The sequence below is a fragment of the Protomyctophum parallelum genome (genome assembly GCF_964188405.1).
Source record: "Protomyctophum parallelum genome assembly, chromosome: 7".
Classification (NCBI taxonomy): domain Eukaryota; kingdom Metazoa; phylum Chordata; class Actinopteri; order Myctophiformes; family Myctophidae; genus Protomyctophum; species Protomyctophum parallelum.
This window is the reverse complement of record NC_139705.1, coordinates 43,752,577-43,778,683: the sequence shown is the minus strand read 5'-3', so window position 1 is coordinate 43,778,683 and position 26,107 is coordinate 43,752,577. Positions and strand designations below refer to the sequence as shown.

The 26,107-nt window shown below is 44.1% G+C and overlaps 1 protein-coding gene across 1 annotated transcript in view; it reads left to right on the top strand.

Annotated features, from left to right (window-relative positions):
- Positions 1-25,704, top strand: part of LOC310862327 (cadherin-4-like) — a 243,801-nt gene extending 218,097 nt beyond the window's left edge. The window contains exons 10-17 of the mRNA XM_083770178.1: positions 2,873-3,058; positions 5,416-5,672; positions 17,558-17,700; positions 20,595-20,834; positions 21,542-21,778; positions 22,308-22,447; positions 22,794-22,958; positions 25,403-25,704. Of these exons, the coding sequence (XP_083626304.1) occupies positions 2,873-3,058; positions 5,416-5,672; positions 17,558-17,700; positions 20,595-20,834; positions 21,542-21,778; positions 22,308-22,447; positions 22,794-22,958; positions 25,403-25,609 (1,575 nt within the window). The 3' untranslated portion in view covers positions 25,610-25,704. The remainder of the gene's footprint in view (positions 1-2,872; positions 3,059-5,415; positions 5,673-17,557; positions 17,701-20,594; positions 20,835-21,541; positions 21,779-22,307; positions 22,448-22,793; positions 22,959-25,402) is intronic.
- Positions 25,705-26,107: the final 403 nt, after the last annotated feature.

Genomic DNA, 26,107 nt, shown 5'->3' with positions numbered 1-26,107 from the left:
ATAAAATGTACTAGCTCTTTTTTTCGAATTGGAATTGGATTTGGATTGGCACGGCGACTCGCTCGCTTTAGCTCTCGTGTTTCAAGTCCTCTGACGATATAACCATTTTTTGGACGGATTGTCTAAACAAACTTGTCCCGAAAAGTCAACATGTGCCTGATTTGCCATGTATGGTCACTAAGTCAAAATATGACGGGAGCCATGGGGAGTGAGCCAGTGTGGAACACATTGGTCTCTCTTCCACACAAGTGTTCCAAAGCCTCCTTATTCAGTACAGTTGGGTGTTGGGCAACCCGGACATGTGTGTGTTGTCTGAAGAATGTCATGGAGTCTCACAGCTCTCTCACGCATGCACGTGCACACACGCACACACGCACGCACACACACACACACACACACACACACACACACACGCACACACGTGCACACACGCACGCCACACACATGTCCGGGTTGTCCAACAACCAACTGTACTGAATAAGGAGGCTTTGGAATACTTGTGTGCAAGAGAGACCAATGTGTTCAACACTGGCTCACTCCCCATGGCTCCCGTCATATTTTGACTTTGACTTTGACACACACAAGCACACACACACACACACACACACACACACACACACACACACACACACACACTGCACACCTAATCTGCCCGCTGCTGTGGGCTGTTTGCTGGCCTGATGTTGAGCGATGCCAGGCAGGGTATTATGGTATGGTGGAGTGTTTGGTCAGGGGGCTTTGCTATTTGATATCCTACACTCAAATAAGCAGCTCAGTAACTCTATCACGCCGGTTGACATCATGGCGACCCTGTGAATTGTGACTCTGAGGCGCAGCAGTCCACACAAGTCTGCTACGGTGTGATGTGATCATGATGAAGAGGAGCGGGTTTGATGGACGTATTTCTGGGTTGGGTACATGTCACTGTCCCTCATTCTCATTCTCTCTCTCTCTCTCTCTCTCTCTCTCTGTTTTAATCCCTTGCGTCTGGATAGCTTTGATCAATCCCAGCAGAACAGACAGACGACAGACAGAGCTTCACTCTTCATCAGGCTTATCAGGACAAAGCACATGACTTACAGCTGCTTGAGCCTCTGTCACTGCAGCCCTCTGTCTGTCTCCACGCGTTCCCTCCTCCTCTGCCTTATTGCCTTTTAACACAATGGAATATTATTACTTGCACAAGCAGAGCGTGCAAGTAATGTTTTTCGTCAGGTGCTACGATGTGTATGTCCCGTAGCAGTCACATATGACGTGATGAAGATATGTACCAATGCCAGGGTATAATTGGTTATCGATGGTGACGTAATGATGATATGTGTCAGTGTCGGGTGGATTAAAGGTAATGCCCCTATGTATACATGTATGTAATACGACACCACTGCCATAACAAGCACAAGTAATCATTACGTCATACACTGCCACGGGACATACGCAAGCAGACCGTGCAGGTATGTTTTCGTCCGGTTCTACGATGCGTATGTCCCATGACGTGATGACTGATGAAGATATGTACCAAATAATGCCAGGGTAGAATTGGTTTACGATGGTGATGTAATGATGATATGTTTCAGTGTCGGGTGGATTCAAGGGACATACGCATCAAACGACCCGAGTAACCACAGTATACCTACCGCTAATCAAATTACATATATACATAGAGGCATTTCCTTTAATCCACCCGACACCGAAACACATCCTTATTACGTCACCATTGAGAGCCAGTTATAACCCGTCACTCACCCGTATTAATTACATCATTACTTAATTGATCGTTGTTAATTACGTAACAAAATAATGTTTTTGAATTGTTTAAAATGAATTACCATCATCTCCTTCAACAGTACCACAGACGAAAAACTGTCCAAATTTCATTCTGACTCCAGGAAAAGGCCTCGTTGTCCTGAACCCTTATCTATCATTTATACATTATGGATCAATAGTGTGGACATAGACAGTTTTTCGTCTGTGGCATTCACTGTTGTCAAAATAGTTTCAAGATACTTTTCAGGTTATTTAAAGGAAAGATAAGGAATATATCTGTAGAACAGAGGTTACAGAGAGATCATCTTGTACCAGAGGAAAAGTGCAAGTCATAGAGCTGTGCTCTAGACAGACTACCGCTGTGTCAGACTCAGGACAAAAGAAAACTTCCTCCATCCTCCAAAAGCTAGGTACGTAGAAAATAGCTAAAACTAATAATTCAATATTGAAACCGTTACTTCACAGAGATTTGAAAGTTTGTAGCCGTCGACAGTACTTGCACACTCTGCTTGCACCCAAGTAGGCCATGCATGGCCTACTTGGGTGCAACAAGCAAGTATAGGCACTCAGTTCTAGTTGCTCTCTAGGATATCTGTGTGTGTGTGTGTGTATGTGTGTGTGTGTGTGTGTGTGTGTGTGTGTGTGTGTGTGTGTGTGTGTGTGTGTGTGTGTGTGTGTGCGTGTGTGCGTGTGCGCGTGCGCGTGCGCGTGAGCGTGAGCGAGTGTGAGTGTGTGAGTGAGTGTGAGTGTGAGTGTGAGTGTGAGTGTGAGTGTGAGTGTGAGTGTGAGTGTGAGTGTGAGTGTGAGTGTGTGTGAGAGTGAGTGAGTGAGTGAGTGAGTGAGTGAGTGCTGGGCTTCGTTAAGCTTGCCGTAACTCCAAACCCAAAAGGAAATGAAGTGTAAGTTGGCTTGTTGTTTTGTCAAGAACAATGAACAAGGTGGTGAAATATTGTATAATATACAAATATTGTCATCCTCAAATGGCTTGTGAAAGATCCCAGAAGGCTGCAGCTCCAGCCAAGATAAAGACGGATTGACGCAGTTGTGGTACAGGCTAACATTCTCCTCTCTCTCTCTCCCTCTCTCTCTCTCTCTCTCTCTCTCTCAGTTTGCCGGTGAGGTTCCAGAGAACAGGGTGGACGTGGCAGTGGCTAACCTGACTGTGATCGATGCCGACCAGCCTCACTCGCCCAACTGGAACGCTGTCTACCGGATCATCAGTGGAGACCCCGCCGGACACTTCACCATCCGCACAGACCCCGTCTCCAACGACGGCATGGTCACCGTGGTGAAGGTACGATGCGGAGTGGCATTGAGACACGTAGAGTAGTTCCCTTCTAAGGGATCTTTAATCTTCAAAGCAGAAAGGTTCTTCTTCTGACTTCTGATCCAGCACATGCCTTTTTTTAAACCTTTTGAAAAAATGATAACATACCAGCCAATGAGCATGTGGCCCGCCACTTGACCTTACCGGTAATGCCGTACTGCAAACACGCACACACACACACACACACACACACACACACACACACACACACACACACACACACACACACACACAAACAAACACACAGTGGTGTTATTTGGCCATGGCTTTCCACAGTAAGGATGGTTGCTAATGGTGATAGCAATCGTCCAGGGAGTCAGCTGAAGACAGATGCTCCAAGTGAGGGATGGGAGACCTCTGTGTCCTTCACAGCCAACACACAAGCGTGCAGACTTGCAACCCAATAGCCTCTGTAGGAAATGCCATTGTAGGAAATGAGGTATTGATTTCTCATTTACATAGCAGTGTTTTTATGCAGTCCTAATGTAGTTGTTGCTGCATGTGGTAAATGGCTGCAACAACAAAGTATTTTCTTGTTACTACTTGTTCTGGTACATTTAAACACACTGTTTAATGCTTCAGCCCATTTATACTTTTACCTACAGGAAATTAAATAGATAACTAGATGCACTGTATGTACTGTACAATATGTGTACTGTACATTTTCATGACCAGCCAATGTCATGTTGTTAGTAAACGTTGTTTCTAGTTGTATATATTTTCCCTGCATGTCTGTCTGTCTGTCCTTAAATGTATTCAGAATGTAGCAGGTTTTTTGTGGTAACTTATTTTCCCAATCCCGAGGACCCTGTTTTTTTTTACTGTGTTCCAGACTACTGCAACACAAATATTATTCACTGTACAATTATATTAAACGAAAATGGCAATAACACCTCTTTAATCCTAACAGCACCCAGAGCACAGAGCGCTGGCATTTTGTTTCTATGCCATATTGCTAGACTGCCTAGTGCCTTTATAGCCTAATCCTTTCCTCTCAATTCAGCGGGCATGAACTTCCGAATATAGTGACCCCATGGGAAGTTATCAGGAAATCATAAAATAAGAGACAGGACTCCCAAGGGAACAGTGACTGTCTCAGAGAGTAAACAAAAAAGGCTTTAACTCTCCCTGGGGACCAGGAGCTGGAATGGCTACCGACACTAATCGGCTTCATATCAAACAACCTGGGATAGGCAGACGAGAAGTCACTGGAAGGCGCTCTGCGTTGGTATTTTTACTGTGAGTGTTTACTATAGGGCCTCTGTTGCTGCTGGCAGAGATGCATCACTGCATCTACGTTTGTTGCAATCTCCCACCAGGGACCCCGGCTCCTCTTGGCTGAGGTCTCAACCAGAACATGTCACACATTTACACTGCTCTCTGGGGATCGTCCTCAGCATCGGCACACAAACAAGTGTTCACGTAAACACACAAACAAACATCATCCGCCCTGGTTCCAATGACTCATTGAGATACAGTACATACATTACAGTTTATGATTAACGCTGAGGATGTCAGCTCAATGTGGCTATATGAGGAGAGGAAGGAGCAGAGAGTGGGTGGATCTCAATGAGAGGAGGAGTGAGTCATAGTAAGTTGGAACAGATTCATTAGAAGGGATGGAGCGCAGGGATGTGGATGTGGAGATTTGTTTGCCCATGGGCAGATGGTTGAGGCCAAGTTATTGAACTATCATCCGCTTCCTTCCCTCGGGCTGCGTGAGTGCGTATGGCATGTCTGTGCCTGTGCTCTGAATACCAGTGGCTGTTTATCGAAGCTCTTTGGCCATGGAACAGCTTGTTGATGGGCTCCCAGGGGAAGCACTGCAGGGTCACAACTGGGTGTCGGACTAATGACTGTCGGACTGTTAGTATGTCGGAACTTATGCCTGTATGAAGACGAGCACACAGCCAGGTTACAGAATGTTAAACATTGTTTGTTACATGTGTGTCAGTGAACAAATCATCAACATCATACATCTGGTAGACCTCCACCCCCCACAGCGTTCAAACCTCTATAGGTTAGTAATGGTATGGTCACATATAACCCCCTATTATGAAAATTGCCCAACATATGCAAGTTAGCATCCAGCAGTTTCTAAATGCTGGGGACCCATACTCGAGATTTGTACCATAAAACTTTAGGGTACTCAAAATGTCCAGGTTCACAATGGGGCTCTATAAGCTGGCAAGTAGACTATTGTACAAACCACAAACATTGTACAAACTATCCAGACACTAGCCTACCTCCAGTGTTGTGTTTACAGAAGAACTGAACATAACAACCTGGGTCTTACTGTGTCTCATCCCTCTCATTACCTCTAGCCGGTGGACTTTGAGATGAACCGTGCCTTCATGCTGACGGTGGTGGTATCCAACCAGGCCCACCTGGCCAGCGGCATCCAGTCCTCGCTCCAGTCCACAGCGGGAGTCACCATCTCCGTCCAGGACGTTAACGAGCCACCTTACTTCCCCACCAACCCCAAGCACATCCGCTTTGAGGAGGGTGTCCCTGCTGGCTCCAGCCTGACAACGTTCTCTGCCTCCGACCCCGACAGGCTGCAGATGCCACAGACCATCAGGTACACAGCCTGTTTAAGTACAATGATACAGAATGCTTTTATGTACAGCGGACAACAGATTAACTCTTCCTACTTCCGGGCCCCTTTCCTACTAACTTCACAGGTGTTACCGATACCAATTAAGGCTCTGTTCCATTCTGGTCAAACAGAGTCAGGGTGCTGCTATTGTGCATGACGCCATTGACGACTCAGAGTATACTCACCTTTTAATGTTTTATAATATCTCAAACTTTTATAGAGTACCCAAAGACGCTTTACATGGGGGCAGAGGAATAGCAACAAAATAAAAACAACTTTATTAGAAAATAAATAAAAGCTAAGGGATAAAAACATTAAAAACTGTGAAAAATGTTATGTAGGGAAAGAAATATTGAAGAGGTGGGTTTTGAGGGTGGAGGCATCTCTGAGTGTTTTGGGGAGTGCATTCCACAGGGTTGGGGCAGCAAAGGCAAAAGCTCTGTCGCCCCATCTACGGAGTTTGGTCTATGAGATTCATGCCTCCATAATCTGATGAAGTATCAGGATAGGGTTGGTACTCTGTTGATAACAACTGTGCATGGATGGAGCAAGACAGAACCCTGGGTCGGTGTACAGTATGTGACATTAATAATGCCTCCTACTTCACACCCAAAGCTCAAACTCCACCAGAAACCTTTCCTCCGCGTGTTCTCTGGGGAGAAGATGTTAACACATTTACCAGCTAATTTCACAGTAAATTGGGTGTACATTATAATTTAGGAGGACGCCAGCTGCTCTCTCTCTCTCTCTCTCTCTCTGTCTCTCTCTCTCTCTCTCTCCCTCCTTGTGTGTGTTTACTTCCCTTTCTCCACCCCTCCCTCCCGTTTTTCCATATCACATTTGCATTTGCACATTACATCTTATAAGTTTGCCTCGCACAGCCACAGTGTCAATGGTAAACCTGCTACCCTCGCAGGCACACACACACACACACACACACACACACACACACACACACACACACAGACAGAGAAACTTTTACTGCACGCTTTTTCATGTGCAGTAACGCTAATCCAAATCACTCTCCCCGCCCCGATTCCCTCCCTCGAACACGGACCGAATGTGTTCGCATTGAGTAGACGCTCGACAACGCTGGATGAACTGCGGTGGATTCGAACCCCTAGACCCCACGATGGTAGGCAGGTACTTAAACACAGCTCCACCGAGCGTTCCAAAATACTAATACTTTCTCACCCAAACCACACCAATGGGTCGCCATGCAAGTCCTTGCAACCTAACGGTTGCGAGTAGCTGCATGGCGAGTGGCGACCCATTGGTGTGGTTTGGGCCATTGAATTGAACCAGTTGATTCACTTGGGTCGACGTGGGTCGACGTGCAACAGGACATATCACCCCGCTAGGACGAACGCTAAAACCGTCTTGTCCCGTCTCGACCCTTTGGTGTGCTTTGGGATTAAACCAAACGTCCTGTTCTCACCTTTCTTGTACCAAAGTAAAATGTTCCACCTCCGCTATCTGCCAATCAGTGAAACACTGTATATATTTACAGTATATACAGTATATTATTACTTCAAGCCAAAGCCATTGAACTTTCATCTTCCCACAGACCAGAGAACAGTGAATGCACCAGTGGGCAATTTACGTATAACCGTTCTTCCAAAGGTTAGCCGATTATGTGTCATTTGAGTGGGAAGATGCTTTTGCTTTTGACTGTCTTCATGTGAATAATTCAAACATAAAGTAGACACAAAGACATGGATATATCATATATTTCTGTAAAATGGATGGTGGAGGGAAGATTTAAAGAGTTATAAAAGTGGGATAATCAAGTGAAACAGACCTGATGCTTGTGGCGGTGAAGAGATGAGGGCAGGTGTGGTAGCTTGAACCTGACAGGTGCTCATCAGGCGAGGGAGGCAGGGAAGCAGGCGGACAGTGTCCTGGGGGGACGTTGGGGGTTGATTTGGACTAGGAGGGCCAAGCGGAGGTGGGGGACAAAGGAGGGCAGAGTGAGGTATCATCTGTCAGATGCTGCACGTTCAGGTCCACATGGGATTGGAGACACTCACATAAATGATTACCCACAACACCGTGCCTGAGCTTGAGACATGCATTTTTCATCCTCGGGTCATGGGTTTGAATAATAAATGTCGTACCACCTCCCTGCTGCTATAGCTATCGCTATAGCTATCACTATCACTAATCCTGCCAGCCTCAATCATCCACACACTCACACACTGACCCCCGAATAATGAAGCAAACTTCAGTGTAGACAGCTGCTTGATTATGCATTTGCATTTATTTTCTTCTCACAAAAAGCACAGGGGGAAGTTAGTCTTCCATTGACTTCAGTCACCCAAAAGCGGTGTTGGTAATGGTGAGTAGCCTACTTGCAAACACTGTAGCTGCCTTCCTAAAAACAGTGTTTTTTTAGGAACCCTAAAAGGAACCCCTTTAGTTTGATCGGACAGGGACAGCATAATTGTGAGTCACCTGAAAACCCTGAACCTGAATAAAAAAATCACACCTGTGTAAAGTGAGGGTCGCTCTTATCATCATTACACATCATCATACATCATCTCATTCCGGCCAATCACAATTTGCCTCCTCACCTTCGTCTTCATGTTTACACAATGTTTGTGTTTACACTAAAAAAATGTTCATTGTCAATGGCATTTGATGTTCGTGTTGGGACAAACACTCAAAGCTGGCAATTCATTGTCAATGGTGTCTCTCAGATCAGCCAACGCAGGGAAGCTGGAAGTACCCTCACTAAAAACGCCGGGACAACGCTCCACACGTCCCAAACTCTTCTCCCTTCTGGCTCCAAAACTGTGGAATGCACTTCCCATTGCAGTCAGAACAGCAGCATCACTCCCAATCTTCCGCCGTAGTCTGAAAACCCACCTTTTCAGACTCCATCCACCCCCCTTAGATAGCATTTCTGTAGACTGTAGCATTTGATACAGACTTATAGCATGTTATGTAGACAGCACTATAATTGCATTGTATGTAGTCATAGCACGTCATAGTACATATGTATAGCATAGTAGTATATATGTATAGTTTATATGTATAGTTTCATTATATAGATATTCCACTGTTACTTTCTTAGCTTACGCATGTTTTTATGTGATGTATTCCCATGCTTTTTTTTGTTCTTGCTTAATGTAAGTCGCTCTGGATTAAGAGCGTCTGCTAAATGCCTAAATTGTAAATTGTGTCACGATACGTGACGTTTTCAGTTTTGTTTTGTTTTGTAGTATTTTTGGTCCCTTGGTTTCCTCTGTTGCTGTTGTTACCTGTGTTGTCTCACCCTGATTACCCCAGTGTTTCCACCTTGTCTTGTTAGTCTTTTAGCCAATCATTGTGTTGATTATCTGTTGAGTTCACCTGTGTCTTTGTGTATTTATACTCCCCTGGTTTTTCATTTCCTTTGTCAGATCATTGTTGTATGTTAAGTGTGATGTTGCCTTGTATCCTGGATTTTGGAATAAACCCTCTAGCATTTGGACTTCTCTGCCTCCCTGTTCTGCACTTGGGTCCTACCCCCCTTGGCTCACACGTGATAAATTACATTTAACCCTAGAACACTAAACATATTTTTTGTTACACCATCACTAAACACGGGTATATTTTACCCAATATAAAATATTCCATACAAATATTTCTCATCAAAATATATTGCAGTACAGCAATACATGGCAACTTGAAGTACTCTTCTTTAATATTTCATCATGACTTTTCACAAAAAAACTAACATTTCATGGGGGGCCCTATCATTGGGGGGCAAAATCGGTGAAAACATGCATTTTTTTTTTTTATATTCCTAAAAAAAGATAAATGAAGTTGGGAACTTACAACCTGACAGGTGCTCATCAGGCGAGGGAGACAGGGAAGCAGGCGGACAGTTACAATGGGTTTGTATAGGAATGGGGGCGGTGCAGCCAAAATTAATATCAAATATCTAAATACTTAATCAAGCAACTTACCCTGACTTGTCTTCCACCTTTTTTGAGGGGCGCTAGCACCTCCTATGCCCAGCTTTGAGGGTTTGTGTGAACACAAACGTTGACTGACGATTGGCTGATCACCCCCTAGTGATTTGATTGGCTGAGTAAAGTACAGATAAAAGTGTGGGCAGAAAAGTGAAGACGCTAAAAGTGATTGGCCGGAATGACATTTGAAAACTAAAACTAAATAAAACTCTATAGGGCTCTATTATCCTCTTTTATTAAAATTGTTGTTGCATTGTTGTGCTTTGTTTCAGATTGCTCAGTGTAGAAAACTAATGGCAGAGAGAGGAGATACATGTGAGACATGAATACAGGGTCGAATTTTAAACCTGGTATAACAGCTGAACATATACAGTACCACAGGATCCTAGTACTCACTAGGAGGATATTGTTTGGTGCCGCAACTAGGCACCCCATCTCTAATCCTCTTAACGTGTTACCAGACCACAGAGAGCCACAGAAAGAACAGGGTCTGTCCACCTTTCAATGGACACAATGGAGAGAGAAAGGTGTCCCAAATCTCAGCCGCGCCGGGGGTAAAGGCGATAGCCGTAAAGTGGAGAGGAAAACGAGAAACATGGGGGTGAAAAGAAAAGATTTAGCTTTACAATTTAGTGCCAAATTGCAGGTCCTGCTGACTGAGGATAGTAACAACTTATCCAGATCACATTATACTGTGCTTCGACTTTGAATTTCCCCTTGTTCCTCTTATGTCTCGGACTGCTGTATACCTGCTCAAACTTTTATCCCTGAATGCCCCTGGGTGCTTAGACATGCTCCAGCCCTGCCAGTCATTTCACAGTCTGACAGTCAGTGGCCACAGGGCTCAGCTCACCTCAGTAGTGCAGGAATATCATCCCTTTGAATCCGTACCCCGTACTGTGCTACACAGCCAGGTTCCCACCCACCACCTGCTGGGAAAATCCCTCCTCCTTCTCTGCAGGGGAGAGGAGATTACACCCTCCATCCAGCCCTCCACATGGGCATCCATCCATCCCCATCAAAACCCTCCCCCCCTCCCACACGCATGCACGCGCAGTTGGGCACACACGCACACACACACGCACACACACGTGCGTGCGCACACACACACACACACACACACACACACACACACACACACACACACACACACACACACACGGCTGCATTGCTTAAAGCGCAAATAACATGCATTTTAAAACTGCTTTTAATATTTAATATCATATTGTCTATGTCCCTCAAAGTTATTAGTGTGGTTGCCCGAATGGGCAACCAGACTCTTGTAACTGTGACACTTTATTAGTGTGGTTGCCCGAATGGGCAACCAGACTCTTGTAACTGTGACACTTTATACTTATTAGTGTGGTTGCCTGAAGGCAACCATACTATTGTTTTTGTGACCTTTTATTATTCTTATAGATAAACTTTATTTTGTCGCGTTATACCTCCCACAGTTTTTGTCGCACGCACTCGAGCCATATGTCAAAACGACGGGCTACATCGGGAATCGTGTGCGTGTATTTTGCTAAGACATTTGTTGAATAGTTTAATTGATATGAATTAATTAGTGCATTAAATTGCCCCATAGACATGAATGGGAAAATGCAAAGACTCACTTTCAAGTATTTTTTCCTCTGAGACCGTAAGGGCTATACATACAAGACTTGGAGGAGAGATTCATAATAATTACTAAAATTAATTACCTTAGAAGTATATCGGTCGGCCTCATGGTGGCGCTATAACAGCCAACTTTACGTTTTTGGGTATAACTCTTGAACCGTAGGTCGTAAAATCAAAATGTTTTTTTCCATGGATTCCTTGGGTCATGACGCATCTTCCCATATAGGCCACGCCCATTTCCGTCTAGAACGAATTTGCAGCAAATTAGCATTTTCTTCAAAACACACTTTTTGCTCCTCCTCCTACAGATTTTGTCCAAATCTCACAGAAATCGGTAGACATGATCTCGGGATCTATCCGATGAAAACAGCACAGTCAGAATTTCGATATTCCATATCGTTCGTCCGTAATCAGCTTCCAAAGTTAGTGGGAGGGGCCTATTTTACAAAAAAATGCACAAATCACGAACGGAAAGTCCAATCCTCCCCAAATTTGAATCACATGTTTAGGATGGCCTAATCAACACAGAGCCAAAAGCAATTCCATTTCCATCCATAGGGGGCGCTACAATTGCAAAAACAATTACCCGTTTGTTGCAAAAACACGATTTTGGGGGGGGGAAATCCCCTTTGAATGACTTACGCATGATCACAAAAGGTGACTTGACATTGTAATTGGCTGGCAAAATTACTGGGAGGGGCCTATACCCCTTTGTTGCAAAAACATGATTTTGGGGGTGAAATCCTCTTTGAATGACTTATGCATGATCACAAAGGATGACTTGACATTGTAATTGGCTGGTATAATTACTGGGAGGGGCCTATATCAGCCAACCTATCCGATTTCAACAGCACAGTCAGAATTTAGATCTTCTGTATCGTTCGGTCGTAATCGTCTTCCCAAGTTAGTGGGAGGGGCCTATTTTACAAAAAACGCCACAATTCACGCACGGAATGTCCGATCCATCCCAAATTTGAATCACATGTCGAGGGTGGTTTCATCAACGCAGAGACAAAAGCGATTCCATTTTCGACGGGTGCGATGTGGGCAACCACACTTTGCAATTTCCCAGAATTGCCTCTTTCTAGTTATTATTTTTTCACAGGAGTAGTCTTTATTTTGACGCTTTATACCTCCCACACTGTACGCTGTACGCACTTGAGCCATATGTCAAATTGACCGGAAAAATCGGGAATCGTGTGCTTGTATTTTGTTAAGAGAAATGTTGTATAGTTTAATTGATATGAATTTATTAGTGAATTAAATTTCCCCATTGACATGAATGGGAAAAGGCAAAAATTCACATAAAAGTATTTGTTCGTCGGAGACTGTAATCACTACAGTTACAAAACTTTTAGGGATAATTCAACATTATCCCTAAAATTATTTAACCCTAAAATTTTATCGGTCGGCCTCATGGTGGCGCTATAACAGCCCACTTTACCTTTTGGCTTATAACTCTTGAACCGTAGGTCGTAAAATCAAAATTATTTTTTCCCTGGATTCCTTGGGTCATGACGCATCTCCCCATATAGGCCACGCCCATTTCCGCCATGATAGATTTTCCGCCATTTTGAATTTTGTCCAAAACACACTTTTTGCTTTTCCTCCTACAGATTTCGTCCAAATCTCACAGAAATCGGCACACGTGATCTCTGGACCCATCCAATTAAAACTGAGCCGCAGAATTTTGAAAGTGCGTATCGTTCGGCCGTAATCGTCTTCCGAAGTTAGTAGGAGGGGCCTATATCACAAAAAATGCCATAAATCACGAACGGAATGTCCAATCCATCCCAAATTTCAATCACATGTCCGGGGTGGTTCAATCAACCAAGTTCTAAAAGCAATTCCATTTTCATCCATAGGGGGCGCCGCAAATGCAAGAAATGTAACCGTTTGTCGCAAAAACATGAATTTCGGGGGTTAAATCCCCTCCGAATTACTTACGCATGATCTAAGGCGTGACTTGAAATTGTAATTGGCTGGCAATACTACTGGGAGGGGCATATGTAAGCCACTGCGGCAACCACACTCTGCAATTTTTTTAAATTGCGAATTTTCTAGTTATTATTATTATTAGTGTGGTTGCCCTGAGGGCAACCATACTATTGCTTTAGTGACCTTTTATTATTGTTGTTTTTATTATAGATAAACTTTATTTTGTCGCATTATACCTCCCACAGTTTTTGTCGCACGCACTCGAGCCATATGTCAAAACGACGGGCTACATCGGGAATCGTGTGCGTGTATTGGGATAAGACATTTGTTGGATAGTTTAATTGATATGAATTAATTAGTGCATTAAATTTCTCCATAGACATGAATGGGAAAATGCAAAAACTCACTTTCAAGTATTTTTTCCTCTGAGACCGTAAGGGCTATACTTACAAGACTTGGAGGAGAGATTCATAATAATTACTAAAATTAATTACCTTAGAAGTATATCGGTCGGCCTCATGGTGGCGCTATAACAGCCAACTTTACATTTTTGGGTATAACTCTTGAACCGTAGGTCGTAAAATCAAAATGTTTTTTTCCCTGGATTCCTTGGGTCATGACGCATCTCCCCATATAGGCCACGCCCATTTCCGTCTAGAACGAATTTGCAGCAAATTAGCATTTTCTTCAAAACACACTTTTTGCTACTCCTCCTACAGATTTTGTCCAAATCTCACAGAAATCGGTACACATGATCTCGGGACCTATCCGATGAAAACAGCACAGTCAGAATTTCGATATTCCATATCGTTCGTCCGTAATCAGCTTCCAAAGTTAGTGGGAGGGGCCTATTTTACAAAAAAATTCACAAATCACGAACGGAAAGTCCAATCCTCCCCAAATTTGAATCACATGTTTAGGATGGCCTAATCAACACAGAGCCAAAAGCAATTCCATTTCCATCCATAGGGGGCGCTACAATTGCAAAAACAATTACCCGTTTGTTGCAAAAACACGATTTTGGGGGGGAAATCCCCTTTGAATGACTTATGCATGATCACAAAGGGTGACTTGACATTGTAATTGGCTGGCAAAATTACTGGGATGGGCCTATACCCGTTTGTTGCAAAAACATGATGGGTCGGCCTCATGGTGGCGCTATAACAGCCAACTTTACCTTTTGGGGTATAACTCTTGAACCGTAGGTCGTAAAATAAATGATATTTTTTCCCTGGATTCCTTGGGTCATGACACATCTCCCCATATAGGCCACGCCCATTTGCGTCTAGATAGATTTCCCGCCATTTTGAATTTTGTTCAAAACACACTTTTTGCTCCTCCTCCTACAGATTTTGTCCAAATCTCACAAAAGTCGGTACACATGATCTCCGGACCTATCCGATTAAAACAGCACAGTCAGAATTTAGATCATCTGTATCGTTCGGCCGTAATCGTCTTCCGAAGTTAGTGGGAGGGGCCTATTTTACAAAACATGCCACAATTCACGCACGGAATGTCCGATCCATCCCAAATATGAATCACATGTCGAGGGTGGCTTAATCAACGCAGAGCCAAAAGCGATTCCATTTTCGACGGGTGCGATGTAGGCAACCACACTTTGCAATTTCCCAGAATTGCCTCTTTCTAGTTATTATTTTTTCACTGGAGTAGTCTTTATTTTGACGCTTTATACCTCCCACACTGTACGCTGTACGCACTTGAGCCATATGTCAAATTGACCGGAAAAATCGGGAATCGTGTGCGTGTATTTTGTTAAGAGAAATGTTGTATAGTTTAATTGATATGAATTTATTAGTGAATTAAATTTCCCCATTGACATGAATGGGAAAAGGCAAAAATTCACATAAAAGTATTTGTTCCTCGGAGACTGTAATCACTATAGTTACAAAACTGTTAGGGATATTTCTTAATTATCACTCAAATTAATTAAAATTATAATTTTATAGGTCGGCCTCATGGTGGCGCTATAACAGCCCACTTTACCTTTTGGCTTATAACTCTTGAACCGTAGGTCGTAAAATCAAAATTATTTTTTCCCTGGATTCCTTGGGTCATGACGCATCTCCCCATATAGGCCACGCCCATTTCCGCCATGATAGATTTTCCGCCATTTTGAATTTTGTCCAAAACACACTTTTTGCTTTTCCTCCTACAGATTTCGTTCAAATCTCACAGAAATCGGCACACGTGATCTCTGGACCCATCCAATTAAAACTGAGCCGCAGAATTTTGAAAGTGCGTATCGTTCGGCCGTAATCGTCTTCCGAAGTTAGTAGGAGGGGCCTATATCACAAAAATGCCATAAATCATGAACGGAATGTCCAATCCATCCCAAATTTCAATCACATGTCCGGGGTGGTTCAATCAACCAAGTTCTAAAAGCAATTCCATTTTCATCCATAGGGGGCGCCGCAAATGCAAGAAATGTAACCGTTTGTCGCAAAAACATGAATTTCGGGGGTTAAATCCCCTCCGAATTACTTACGCATGATCTAAGGCGTGACTTGAAATTGTAATTGGCTGGCAATACTACTGGGAGGGGCATATGTAAGCCACTGCGGCAACCACACTCTGCAATTTTTTTAAATTGCGAATTTTCTAGTTATTATTATTATTATTTTTTTTTCACTGGAGTAGTCTTTATTTTGACGCTTTATACCTCCCACACTGTACGCTGTACGCACTTGAGCCATATGTCAAATTGACCGGAAAAATCGGGAATCGTGTGCGTGTATTTTGTTAAGAGAAATGTTGTATAGTTTAATTGATATGAATTTATTAGTGAATTAAATTTCCCCATTGACATGAATGGGAAAAGGCAAAAATTCACATAAAAGTATTTGTTCCTCGGAGACTGTAATCACTATAGTTACAAAACTGTTAGGGATATTTCTTAATTATCACTCAAATTAATTAAAATTATAATTTTATAGGTCGGCCTCATGGTGGCGCTATAACAGCCCACTTTACCTTTTGGCTTATAACTCTTGAACCGTAGGTCGTAAAATCAAAATTATTTTTTCCCTGGATTCCTTGGGTCATGACGCATCTCCCCATATAGGCCACGCCCATTTCCGCCATGATAGATTTTCCGCCATTTTGAATTTTGTCCAAAACACACTTTTTGCTTTTCCTCCTACAGATTTCGTTCAAATCTCACAGAAATCGGCACACGTGATCTCTGGACCCATCCAATTAAAACTGAGCCGCAGAATTTTGAAAGTGCGTATCGTTCGGCCGTAATCGTCTTCCGAAGTTAGTAGGAGGGGCCTATATCACAAAAATGCCATAAATCATGAACGGAATGTCCAATCCATCCCAAATTTCAATCACATGTCCGGGGTGGTTCAATCAACCAAGTTCTAAAAGCAATTCCATTTTCATCCATAGGGGGCGCCGCAAATGCGAGAAATGTAACCGTTTGTCGCAAAAACATGAATTTCGGGGGTTAAATCCCCTCCGAATTACTTACGCATGATCTAAGGCGTGACTTGAAATTGTAATTGGCTGGCAATACTAGTGGGAGGGGCATATGTAAGCCACTGCGGCAACCACACTCTGCAATTTTTTAAAATTGCGAATTTTCTAGTTTCTAATGGTTTGAGCCTCAATCACCACTCTGATATAACCAGTCCTTGTCATTTCTTTCTGGACTTTGAAAGCAGTTTTAGATGCAGTACCACAATGTCCTGAGGTGGTGGGGGTGCTGATATGCAGATTATTTAATATTTGAGTCATTATAATACTGATGCTAGATAAAACCAGGCTTGTTTCTATTACATGCCAACTTGGAAAATCAACAATGGTGGACATTGTAAACAAAGTGGAAATGCAAATTTGGAACTGAAGACTAAAGAAGAGGAGGAATTATACAAAGTAGGGTGACATTGATGACATCACGATGAGACCAAAATCAGTTGAGCTGTTCCAGAGAGAAATTTCCATTAAAGCACCTGTATGATATGAAAGCCTGATTGTTCAAAATTGGTTATTTGTGGGGATAGAAAACACATATGGGAGCCCCAAAAACACAAAAGAAATGGAAAAAGTTGAATTTTATGTTATAGGTCCTTTAACAGATGAGGTAACTGGCTTCATTGCGTTATACAGGGGATACTAAAATTAGGTGAAATTGACTGTAAGCTGCAGACTCTGGACAGTGAACTGTGAACTGTGTGGAGGTCAGTGGGTGGATTTGTATAGGTGTTTATGTGTGGGCGTCTAGCGACATGTGTATGTGCTTGGTGGTATGTGAGACACATAGCATGAAAGGAAATGTATTTGGTGTGTTAGTAACTTCTCTATTGATGTGTCCCTGTGCACACTCAGGTATTCAAAGATGAACGACCCTGCAGACTGGTTGGCCATCAACAGAACCAACGGTCAGATCGTTACCACGGCAACCCTGGACCGAGAGTCCATCTATGTCAAAAACAATATCTATGAAGCCACCTTCCTGGCCACCGACAATGGTAAGAAGCCTCTTACAGTGTTCCATTCCACTCCTATACAGGAGTGCTTCTTCTTATCCTTCTCATTTCCATACAACCTTTATCCTTTCTCTCTCTGTATGAAAGTGCAGTTCATTAATCAGTGCCAAAACCAAACTCCAGACTGAACTTTGTGTGTCTCTAGAACCATGGAGGACATGGAGTCTGGGCTCGCTGGCTCTGGTTCAGAGAGAAGTACAGCTGGCTTAGAGCTGGCAGCCATGAATCCATACTGATCCTTAGCTTAGCCGAGCACAAACTCAATCATTGTTTTTTCCTTAAGCAAGAAGCAATGCTTTTTTCTCTCCAAAAGTGCTTTATCAGTGACGTGCAGTGCACTGGTGTGTTTACCTCGAGTTGGGATGGGTGTGAATCACCACTCACTGTGTGTGTGTGTGTGTGTGTGTGTGTGTGTGTGTGTGTGTGTGTGTGTGTGTGTGTGTGTGTGTGTGTGTGTGTGTGTGTGTGTGTGTGTGTGTGTGTGTGTGTGTGTGTGTGTGTGTGTGTGTGTGTGTGTGTGCGTGCGTGCGCCTGCGCCTGTGAGTGCATGTGCACATCTTTGTTTCATGATATGCAGTATATGATTTTGTGCCAACATTTGTTTGAGACTGTGTTTATGCTTAGGTTTATGCTTATGTATCTGTGTGATTGCAGCAGACTGTGTGGGTGTTGGAGTGTCAGCCATCATAATGTGAGAGGGGATTGTAGTAAGACATGGAGGGGTGGTGATGTGACTGAGAGGAGGGACAGAGCAGAGATACATACAGGGTGGTGATGTGACTGAGAGGAGGGACAGAGCAGAGATACATACAGGGTGGTGAGTGACTGAGAGGAGGGACAGAGCAGAGATACATACAGGGTGGTGAGTGACTGAGAGGAGGGACAGAGCAGAGATACATACAGGGTGGTGAGTGACTGAGAGGAGGGACAGAGCAGAGATACATACAGGGTGGTGATGTGACTGAGAGCAGGGACAGAGCAGAGATACATACAGGGTGGTGAGTGACTGAGAGGAGGGACAGAGCAGAGATACATACAGGGTGGTGAGTGACTGAGAGGAGGGACAGAGCAGAGATACATACAGGGTGGTGAGTGACTGAGAGGAGGGACAGAGCAGAGATACATACAGGGTGGTGATGTGACTGAGAGGAGGGACAGAGCAGAGATACATACAGGGTGGTGAGTGACTGAGAGGAGGGACAGAGCAGAGATACATACAGGGTGGTGATGTGACTGAGAGCAGGGACAGAGCAGAGATACATACAGGGTGGTGATGTGACTGAGAGGAGGGACAGAGCAGAGATACATACAGGGTGGTGATGTGACTGAGAGGAGGGACAGAGCAGAGATACATACAGGGTGGTGAGTGACTGAGAGGAGGGACAGAGCAGAGATACATACAGGGTGGTGATGTGACTGAGAGCAGGGACAGAGCAGAGATACATACAGGGTGGTGATGTGACTGAGAGGAGGGACAGAGCAGAGATACATACAGGGTGGTGATGTGACTGAGAGGAGGGACAGAGCAGAGATACATACAGGGTGGTGAGTGACTGAGAGGAGGGACAGAGCAGAGATACATACAGTGTGGTGATGTGACTGAGAGGAGGGACAGAGCAGAGATACATACAGGTGGACAGTCTGAGAAGGAGACATATTATCACGTCCCTGCACCATCTGCCTTACACCTACAGCACACACACCTACTGTATGTTGTTGTTTTGTCTTTTAAGAACATAAGCTACCTTTTCAAATTGCTCAGCTGCCACCAATAAGAGAAACTTAATACAAATCCTTTCCAGGAATTTACACAAACATAATTATTTATTTAGCTTGTTAAAGCCCACATAATTCTCCTATCAGCTGAGCAAGCTGCATGTCCTCCATGCCTGGCTGAGATGTGTGCGTGCGTGCGTGTGTGTGTGTGTGTGTGTGTGTGTGTGTGTGTGTGTGTGTGTGTGTGTGTGTGTGTGTGTGTGTGTGTGTGTGTGTGTGTGTGTGTGTGTGTGTGTGTGTGTGCGTGCGTGCGTGCGTGCATCCTTACAACCTGGAGTCAGTCAGTCTCTCTCTCTCTCTCTCTCTTTCTTTCTCTCTCTCTCTCGCTCTCTAATGAAATAGCCCTTATCTCAGCCACAGGGTGGGTTCTTGGGATAGTTCCCCTCTGGCTTGGTGGGGCGTGGTGGGGAAATTATTGTTAATTGAAGGCAGCCAAGGGTTGCCAACCCCTGACACACGCTCAATAAACAGCTCTGCCGCTCACAAATCACTAATTCTGAGACAGCCCACACAAACTGCTTTCTTACTCCCTCAATGCTGGAGGCTTTATTAATCTGATTCTTCCAAAATGCTTTTTTTCTGCCTAATCAATGTAAATGACCTCAAGATTGGTCTGTGTGGGAATGTTCATTTGCACAGTGTATGTGAACTCTAAGAAGTATCAGAAATCGTATGTTGTCCACCCACACGTGGACTTCTTTTACTGTGTTAGTCATCATTACTGAACATCTGTGCCTCTCTGGGTGTTCGGCTGTGTTGTGCATGTATCGCTGCTGACAGAGTGGGAAGAGCAGAGGTGGAAAACAGAAATTCTCCTCTGGCCTCTCTCTTCCATCTCTCTCATTTGACAAATACACACTCTCAACTTCCATCTGGAGCAGAGCTTCTCGTTCACTATACAGTATGACTGTATTGTTGTTTTCTCTGCCCTACTCTTCCCTCTCCTCTCTGTTCCTTCTCTTCATCTCATCCACCCGTCCATTTCCCCCTGCCTTCCTTCGCTGGGCCGTCTCATTCTCTCCGCTTCCTTCTCCATCAATCCCTTCCATTGTATTCTTGTGGACCTCATATTCTCCTCCTGCTCTCATTCATGCTTCCAGGCTCTCCTGCAGCCAGCGGGACGGGCACTCTGCAGATATACCTGATAGATATTAATGACAACCCCCCGGCGCTGGTACCCAAGGAGGCTCAGATCTGTGAGCGGGTGAACAGGAATGCCAACGGGGTCAACATCACGGCCGTCGACGCCGACATCGAGCCCAACGCTGGACCCTTCGTCTTCGAGCTGCCCAGCTTCCCCTCCAGCGCTCGGCGTAACTGGACCATAACCCGGATCAACGGTGAGGAGAGGTCGTAGGCAGAGGATCATATATACAGTATATGGCTGTACTAGTACCAGATACTCATACCAGAACAAGTTATAGGATCTGTATTGAAGTGCTCCACAGTGCGATCCTTTTATAAGCATACCTTGCGGAAGAAAGTAGAGGCGTGCTCCTGTTGATGAGCTGGAATTATCAGGAACACCAGCTAAGGTCTAAGGGAGATGCTGCAAACGTATAACTCCAATGCAATACTTTAGTATTAAAGACATAGTTCTGGCAGACGTGCTGCTTCTGCGATGACAACTGAATGTCTGCCATGGGATCAATAAAGCTCTGTCTATCCGTTCTTTTTCTTCCTATTATAGAAGACAGCTTGTCTGCCAAAATGTTTACTTTCATGAAGTATTGCATCTGAGTTAGGAGAGTTTAATCTTTCTTACACCGAAGCATTTATTGTAGCTGTGACACGCTTTCCCCAGAATAATAACTAATATGCCAGTTGTTGTTTTAATACCAAATGACCATTGTTTGAATGAATGTGTGTTATTTTCATCGGTAGCAACTATCTCTCTCTCTCTCTCTCTCTCTCTCTCTGTCTCTGTCTCTCTCTCTCTCTCTCTCTCTCTCTCTCTCTGTCTCTGTCTCTGTCTCTCTCTCTCTGTCTCTCTCTCTCTCTCTCTCTCTCTCTCTCTCTCTCTCTCTCTCTCTCTCTCTCATCACAGGGGACTATGCCCGTTTGGGTCTGCGGTACCAGGTGTATTTGGAGCCGGGGATGTACGAGGTCCCTGTAGTCGTGTCGGATTCGGGGAACCCTCCCCTGTCCAATAGGTCTATCATCAGGTTGAAGGTGTGCCCCTGCGATGAGAACGGAGACTGTACCACCCTGGGGGCTGTGGCTGCAGCCGGGCTGGGCACTGGAGCCATCATTTCTATACTTATCTGCATCATCATTCTTCTCAGTAAGTACACACACACACACACACACACACACACACACACACACACACACACACACACACACACACATGCACGCATGCATGCACGCACACACAGTCACACACAGCCATAGTGTCAAAACTGCCATTGATTTTATTTGATTGGCATCTCTCCCAAGCAGATTATGTTGGGACCTCATAAAACATTCAGCAGGTGGTACCACATAAACTGTACAGTAGTTGGTATTATAGATGAATGCCTCGGCCATGGGAATCCTCTCCTGCATCTGTTGACATACAAGTCTCTACAAACACATTATGCTGCCGGGTTCCTTTGTTCCCATGTGTTGCAGCACTCATGGGATTTTTAAACAGATGTACAGTATGTACAGCTGCAACTGTAGCCATACTGCGTGCGTACAAATCACTCCTTTCACCTTCATATTTTTAAAGGTAGACTTTTGAGTGTCGTTTTCTTTCGATAAGTATGATGGTGTTTTGTAGCAGTGTGGACCACCTGGTTGAAGTTAAACATGATGGCTGTGTCCTACAGGTATGGTGCTTCTGTTCGTGGTGTGGATGAAGCGCAGAGAAAAGGAGAGGCAGACGAAGCAGCTTCTCATCGATCCTGAGGACGACGTCCGAGATAACATCCTGAAATACGACGAGGAGGGAGGAGGCGAGGAGGACCAGGTGGGTACACACTCCTCGTTGGAACACCTGGGTACACACTCCTCATTGGAACACCTGGGTAAACACTCCTCATTAGGAACACCTGGGTACACACTCCTCGTTGGAACACCTGGGCACACAATTTACAAGTATTACAAGCATTTAGTATAGAGCTTGTATCCTGAGCAAAATCCCTGAATGAAGGGAAATTAACCCATGTCAGTCAACACCAGGTGTGGTGGTGGAGGAATTATATAATGAGATGGGGCATGCATTCCCAACTTGCATCGTTCCCGGGCTAAATGACATATCTACAGTAGCATCTGTCTCAATAAGCAACATTGATCCAGCTGTTTCCCTGTGACAGGACTATGACCTGAGCCAGCTTCAGCAGCCAGACTCTCTGGAACACATCATCAGTAAGCCTCCAGGTGTCCGCAGGGTGGACGAACGCCCCATCATCCCTGAGTCACAGTATCCCATCAGGCCTCTCATCCCCCACCCTGGAGACATAGGAGACTTCATCCATGAGGTGAGCCTAACTCTTTCTATGCCAAGTACGATATTTTGCATACTATCCCTACTACACACTAGGGCATTAACCAAACGTGATTTTTGATAGTCGACTCGACTACCATCAAAATCGATATATAGTCGATTAGTCGGCGGTAAAATATTATATTTTTTCCATCCAATCAAGCATTAAAACATTGTGTTCTGAAACAGCCAGCGAGTGAAAGATTAACTGCAAAACAGAGCCGGTGAATGCAGGCCGAGTGGAATAGTAAGAGAGTGTCGACACACTTTGATTTCACCGCAAAGCGGGTACCTATGGACTATAGTTCCAAACATTGGAACTATCCCATTGAGATAGTTTGAGCACTTCCGCATTCCATTATTACAGTGGGAGTCAACGCTAGTGTCGCCACTCTCTTACTAGATTACGCTGAATGCCGCTCTGATTGGCGAAATTAGCTCAACTGTTTCAAGTCAAAGTTGCAAGTCCACAATGACTCACAGATGAACTCGTTGTGAGCTTGTAGATCTGCTATTTTTGATGCGCAAGACCTTTCTACGGAGCAGCATAGCATGTTACGTTGTTCACAATGTTTGTTCAGTTGGGGGGTGGAGACGAGCGGGGAGGAGGAGGAATGAACAATGCGATGTTTTTCATACAACCCTAAATGTTCAACAACAAATTACAACCACAGTTCCTTTGGTTTTTAGAAGGAGCTACAAGCTAGGAGGAGGTTATGATTACATACTAGGTTTGCTAGCTAGCAGGCTGCCAGGCTATGAATCAGATGATCAACTACTTAACTCCATCGCGACTATTATAACTATGATCGTGCGGCATAGCTGTTTGTTTTTAATAATGCGGCACGCCTGCACTTGTGTTGGATAAGCATTAAGAAACATGAAATCACGGCAAGAGCTACTATAGTTTGACTGTCACCAAACTGGATAATATTGAGCAGAGTGAGGAGGAACTCCTGCTATACTTTACTGTACCGGACGACACGACGACACGTCTCCAATCTAACTTGTTGAACAAACTACAGTAATAAACTCACCAATAGTAAAAGTATTTACACACTGTAGTTGTCCCCATTGAGCGTATGAGCCTATGAGGCATATTGCATATGCTTTTCCCAAAGAAAATCTGTCTTGAATTCTGCTAGTGCCACCACCGGTCAGCCGCCCACCGCACCTACACGAGTGAGGGTGACGGCAAAACCCACGTACAGTAGGCTTGTATATGATATGAAAACAATCAGCCAGGAATGGATTAGTACTGAAGTTGGCGAACTACCAACAAAACAACAGAGCTCACAGCTGCATGTCTGCTGTAGAAAAGCATTTAATAAAGATTTAATAAAGATTTAATAAAAAATAATATTAACGATTACTGGATTTTTGATTTACAGTGTCAACTACCGTTTTGCTAGTCGACTAGTCGACAAATCGATTTTTATGTTAATGCCCTACTACACACTAGCTAAGATATCAGATATACCTATCTTGTACATAAAGCTTTATATCAAATATGAAACGGTTTGGCAGGAAATCTACGGTAACATCACGGTAACATCCTCGATTTCTACCTGATAGTTTTGAAAGGTATACTTTGTGTCTAGTGTAACACTCAAAGAAAGATACAAACAATGCCCTAGGGTACAGACGCTATGGTGTGCTATTCAAGAGAATATAATGCAAATCACAAACCAGGATATTCCTTATACACCGGCTCTCAAAGTTATTCTGAGTGATCCATCGCCATTAAAACACCTCCCCGCACCTGACTGAATTCATACAGCATTAATGGTGGGCAGGAAAATCATTGTTAAGGAATGAAAGTCTGAGGATTTACCTCCAGCTGGTTCACTCAGCTTGGTATTGTGGCTGCTTTGGAGAGGTTATCCTTTAAGATGAATAATCAGTTGGATAAATATGATTCGAAGTGGAACATGTTCCTCAGTCATGTTGCAGGTCCTTTGGTGTGATCCATGGTCAGGCAATGCCCTCTTGATTGTTTATTGTATTGTATTATGATACGGTTGATGATGCTGCGTGTTTGGTCGTGTAAACTATTTTAAACTTTTAATTTAATTTATATGTATTTTAATTTGTTTATCTTGTCTATCCTTGTTTTATATTATGTTTCTGTGTTCATACATAATGTCCATGAATACGTATGCTGTTGTTGTTGTTGTGTTAGTATTTTCTGTTTTTGTAAAAAATCTAAATAAAGTACTGATCATAAAAAAAAGAAAGAAAGATACAAACAATGATATTTTGTAAAAACTGTCGTGTGCATGTATTTTTGTTGGTCCTCCTGGAGCACTATAGTTCCAGCCGATGGACCCAGACATATCAGTCGGAACAGCGGTGCAATCGCCTCAATGCTCTAATTCTTGTTTCTCATAGCCTGGTGGATACTGATGGCTGTGTTCCTTTCTCTCTGTGCCGTCCAAGGGTCTACGAGCAGCGGACAACGACCCCACGGCCCCTCCCTACGACTCCCTGCTGGTGTTCGACTACGAGGGCGGCGGCTCCACCGCCGGCTCCGTCAGCTCCCTCAACTCCACCAGCACAGGAGACCAAGACTATGACTACCTCAACGACTGGGGCCCCCGCTTCAAAAAGCTGGCGGACATGTATGGAGGAGGCGACGACGATTAAACTCTGTGCTCCAACACACACACACATACGTACACGTACACGTGCAGACACAAACACACACACCGCTGCCCTGTCAGCTGGCCTGCCATGCTCTATCCCCCAACAAATCAGGGCTGAACGCTGTTCCTGAACACACATAATGATGACAACACACACTGACAAACCAACCGACCAATCAAATGATCTGCCACAGTGGACTGTGCCGAGAGGCAGTTCTGGGTGCCATTTCTTAGCCTTCTCTCCAGCTCTAAAACTGAAAATGACTGAAAATGGAGCTGTTCCAGACTGAAAATGGAGCCTAGGACTGCAGGCTTCCGATTGTTTGTATTAAAAAAAAAAGATGTGCTTTTTTATTATAATTTATGCGGGACGTAGGTGTTAGTTTTGTTTGTCTGATTTAATGTTTATTGGGGTTTGAGTTTAGATTCTGTTATCCAAACTCCCCTTAAGATGTGAGCCATTTACTGTTGCTGAGGGTTCACTATACTCTATCTTCAC